At 57.9% G+C, this 3,981-nt stretch overlaps 1 protein-coding gene across 1 annotated transcript; it reads left to right on the top strand.

Annotated features, from left to right (window-relative positions):
* The first annotated feature begins 1,237 nt into the window (after nt 1-1,237).
* LOC116872347 lies at nt 1,238-1,567 on the top strand. Its single transcript, XM_032865521.1, has one exon. The coding sequence runs from the start codon at nt 1,286-1,288 to the stop codon at nt 1,565-1,567; it is 282 nt and encodes a 93-aa protein (XP_032721412.1). The 5' UTR covers nt 1,238-1,285.
* Nucleotides 1,568-3,981: the final 2,414 nt, after the last annotated feature.

Raw genomic sequence — 3,981 nt, 5'->3', positions numbered from 1 at the left:
CAACTTCTCCCAGCTCGGAGGGGGCGCGCGGCTGCAGCCTCGGCCGGGGGAGCGCAGCTCGCGGCTCTAGCCCAATGGCGAGGTCTGTAAACAAAAGCGGGCCCCACGCGGGTACCCCACCGGGCGGTGAGCCGCGCCGCGCAGCAGTAGCTGAGCAGCAGAGCCCGCGAGAAGGAGAGGCGGGATCAGGATCGGGCTCCGGGACTCCACGCACAGCCCCCCGGGCCCGCACCCGGACCATTGTCTGCGCGCGCGCAGAAGGCCGCTTTAAATGCCTCCTCCCCGGTCAGCCGCGGGTCCCCGGCCCTAGGTGCCGGTCCCCAGGCTCTCCGCCCCGGGTGTCCGGCCCTGAGGGCGGCGCGGATCGCCAAGGTGAGCGCCGGCAACGTCGCCGAAAACCCAGGCCTGGAGGTGCCCAAGTCAGGGACGGACACACACACACACACAGACACACGCGCGCGCGCGCACACGCACGCCCTCCCCGAAGTTGATAAAAATCAGCCGACACATACAAAGTGCCGCCGCCGCCGCAGGTCAGCGCCGACCTCCAGCTGCCGAGTGGACCGAATGCCAACGTCTGGACACTGTCACTTTCATTCGGCACCGGGCACCTGGGCGCCTCGAGCTCGTCTCCCTCCCGACAGCTCCCTCGCGCGAGGGATGTCTCCTCCAGCCTCCCGCGTCGCCAGCTCCTCACCTTCCAAGTGTGTGAACACGAAAACAATACGAGTAAAGCCCTATCGGGGGGAGCTAGGACCCGCCGGGAGCCCCAGTGTGCGGGAGACGGGGGTCAGGACGTGCCCGCCACGGGCAGAGCGGCTCAGGGCATCCTCACCGCGGTCCCTCGGGGCGGCTTCGGACAGCCGGCCCGCGCCCTCCAGCCCGGTACTCACCCGCGACGCTCGTCCCGGATCTCCGCGACGGGGCCGCGGACAATGCGGGGACGCCGGGCTCCTGGGGCTGCGGGCGCCGAGGCGTTCGCGGCGCTGCAGAGCTGCGCGCCCGACGGCGGCGGCGCTGCTCGGCCGGGCCGCTCTCCGGCCCGCTCGCCCTCTGCCAATGGGAGCTGTCAGGGCGCCTCTGCCGGCGGCCTCGGGGGCGGAGCCACGGGAGCCCGTGGGAAACCGAGCTCCGATTGGGTCGCCTGACAATCGCTCCGCCTCCAGGCGCCCAATCAGAGGCGGCGGATACAGGAGCGGGGCGTTCAGAGTTGGGCAGGAGAGTGACAACAGGAGCACGCTGGGTACCCGCGCTGCATCCCGGCCCGTGGCGCCCGGCTGGAAGGATGCGGGCGCCGCGCGTCCCGGCGCTGCCACCCCGCAAGGCGCCGGCGGCGAGGCCTGGGGAAAGCAGTGGAAAGCAGCCGAGGCGCGGCGGGCTGGGGAACGGCGAGGGAGCCCTAACAAAGCAGCTTCGGGAGGGCCGAGCGGCCTCCGCCTCCTCCGGCTATAGGTCGGTGAAGCTGCCTGTCACTCTGCATAGGTGGAGGTGGCCAATGACGTACAGAGAAGGAGCTCGAGTTGGCGCGCGCGCGCGGCTCGGCATCAGTGGGATTGGTCGGAGGTAAAGGATTTTCCTGCCACCTAAGGCTGAGAGGGAAGGGGAACGGAACGGGGGAGGGGAAGAGCCAAAAAGCGTACCTGCGACACGTGGTCTGGCTCGGGAGGCGTGTGCCTGGCTCCAGGGGGAGTCCGGAACTTTTTTACGCGAGGCAGAAAAACCATAACGTAATCCTTCCCTGTGGATCCTAGGGTATGTTAGCGCCAGCCGGGCTCCAGGTGGGGCACGGTGGCCTTAACCGAATCCTGGGGAGCCCTGACTCCCCCAAGGTGACTCACCTTACCCAGCGAGTGAACTTGAAATCACAGCGCGGGGCTTGGGCCCTACATTCACCTACTGGGCAGAATACGGGACGGGCAAGGTCCACACAGAACTCCTGGTCCCTTCTGCAAAATCCGGAAATGATGCTTGCCCTTTACCTTTCTCAAGCTTGTGGGGGACACTGAAGTCGGGACGTGACGGTGGAGACTAACGAAGCTTTCCCCACATGGGGACGGTGCCCCCTCCTCCCTTTAAGAGCTTGGACTTCACCATTAAGAACAAAGCCGGGGGGGGGCGCCAGGGTGGCTCAGTGGGTTAAAGCCTCTGCTTTCAGCTCAGGTCGTGATCCCAGGGTCTTGGGATCGAGCCCCTCATCGGGCTCTGGGGAAGCCTGCTTCCTCTCCTCCCCCTCCCCCCCCCCGCCTACTTGTAATCTCTGTCTGTCAAATAAATAAATTTTTAAAAAAGAAAGAAAGAACAAAGCCTGGGGTGAATATTCCTTAATGGGGGGGAGGGGGGGCCTGGGCTCCCGGGGTTATCTGGTTGAAAACAAAAGCCATTGCCTGTGTCCTAGAGGATAAACCTGATCGGAAAACTAAAAATCATCCTTGACTTCTCCCTCCCCCTTCTCCCCTCTGTTCTCACCTACTTGCCAAATCCATGCCCTCCCCCGGACTTCTCTTGCCAGACCACATCAAAGACCTCCAGTGTCTTTCTACCCCATCCCTCCTGAAATCTAGTCTCCCCTCCACAGAATCATCCTTCTAAACAGAAAAATCTCATTTTTGCTCCCTCACCGTTGGGCTCCTCACTTTTTGTCCAGAATAGCAACCCCCTCCCGGCCCCTCTAATTTCCCGTCATGTAACTAGCTCCTACCCATTCTTCAGAACCTAGTTTTGCAGACAATGCGTCCATGCAATAGACATTTGCTGAATTCCAACTGTGCAGCGGTCTTGTAGACACTGGAAACCTCCTGTATCCAGTCAAAGTTAGAGACCACATACCCTGCCCCCAGGGCTCCCACTTCCCCCTGTATTGGGGCTGAAATTGCCAATAAAATATGTCCTCTGCCACCAGCACAGCACTCCACTCCATCCAGAATCTCATCTGTCTTGTTCTCTGCTGTTTCCCAGTGCCTAGCACAGTTCTCAGCATATTTGGGGCCCTCAAAAATATTTAATCAATAAATAGAGAGGAGCTATAATTAGAGGTAAGATCTTGGAAGATCTAAAGAGCTTCTAAGGCATCCGTTTTGGAAAAAATGGTTAGGATAGTAGATCAAGAGTGGTATGTCCACCAGGTGCCAGGATGGGTGTTACAGGAAGCTTTCCGAGTGAAGTTTGTGAAATTTTCCAAAAGACACCATTTCAAAAAACTACCTTCATCTCAGCCAATACCTTGCCCAAGCTTCTCAATGGAGAATCAATCATTCCTTGGCAAAGCTTTCATTTCAGGAGAAAAGAGCAATTTCTTAAGTGGTTACAAGTCATCATATTGGAAGAATATATACATACATTCATATATATACATATATATATATATATTTTTTTTTTTTTAAGTTTTACCCCAAGTATGTTCAGAAGTGCATTTGGCCGTCCTCTGGAGCGGGGCTGCCAACTCTCAACTCACAGTCCATCATTTTCTAGCTGTGCCCTGGGCAAGTTACTTTACACCTCGGTGCCTCGGTTTCCCCATCCTTATAACTGATATGACAGTAGTGCCCACCATATAGGGTTGGTATGAGGGTGAATGAGTTCATATTAGTCATGAGCTTAGAAGAGTGCCCGGCACATAGTAATATTAAACAATGTTTATGAAAGAAACATCTCCCAGGATGCCCAGGTGGCTCAGTCAGTTAAGCGTCCCACTCTTGATTTCAGCTCAGGTCATGATCTCAGAGTCGTGAGATCCAGCCCCGAGTCCGGCTCCATGCTGAGCAAGGAGTCTGCTTGAGATTCTGTCCTTCCCCCTCTGCTCTCTCCCCCGGCTCATGCTCTCTCTCTCGAAAATAAATAACAAATCTTTAAAAATACATCAACAAACATTTTCCACTGGAGATGCATGGGGTGGCACATGCTGAGGCCTCCTATGTCAGTGGCCAGTTCGAGCTCTCGTTGCCTTGCTCAGGGCTGCCGCCATCTTGGCCCTGCTGTTAAGGA

This window comes from Lontra canadensis, unplaced genomic scaffold (assembly GCF_010015895.1).
Source record: "Lontra canadensis isolate GAN:19392208 unplaced genomic scaffold, GSC_riverotter_1.0 scaffold29, whole genome shotgun sequence".
Taxonomy (NCBI): domain Eukaryota; kingdom Metazoa; phylum Chordata; class Mammalia; order Carnivora; family Mustelidae; genus Lontra; species Lontra canadensis.
This window is presented reverse-complemented; position numbering and strand designations above follow the sequence as displayed.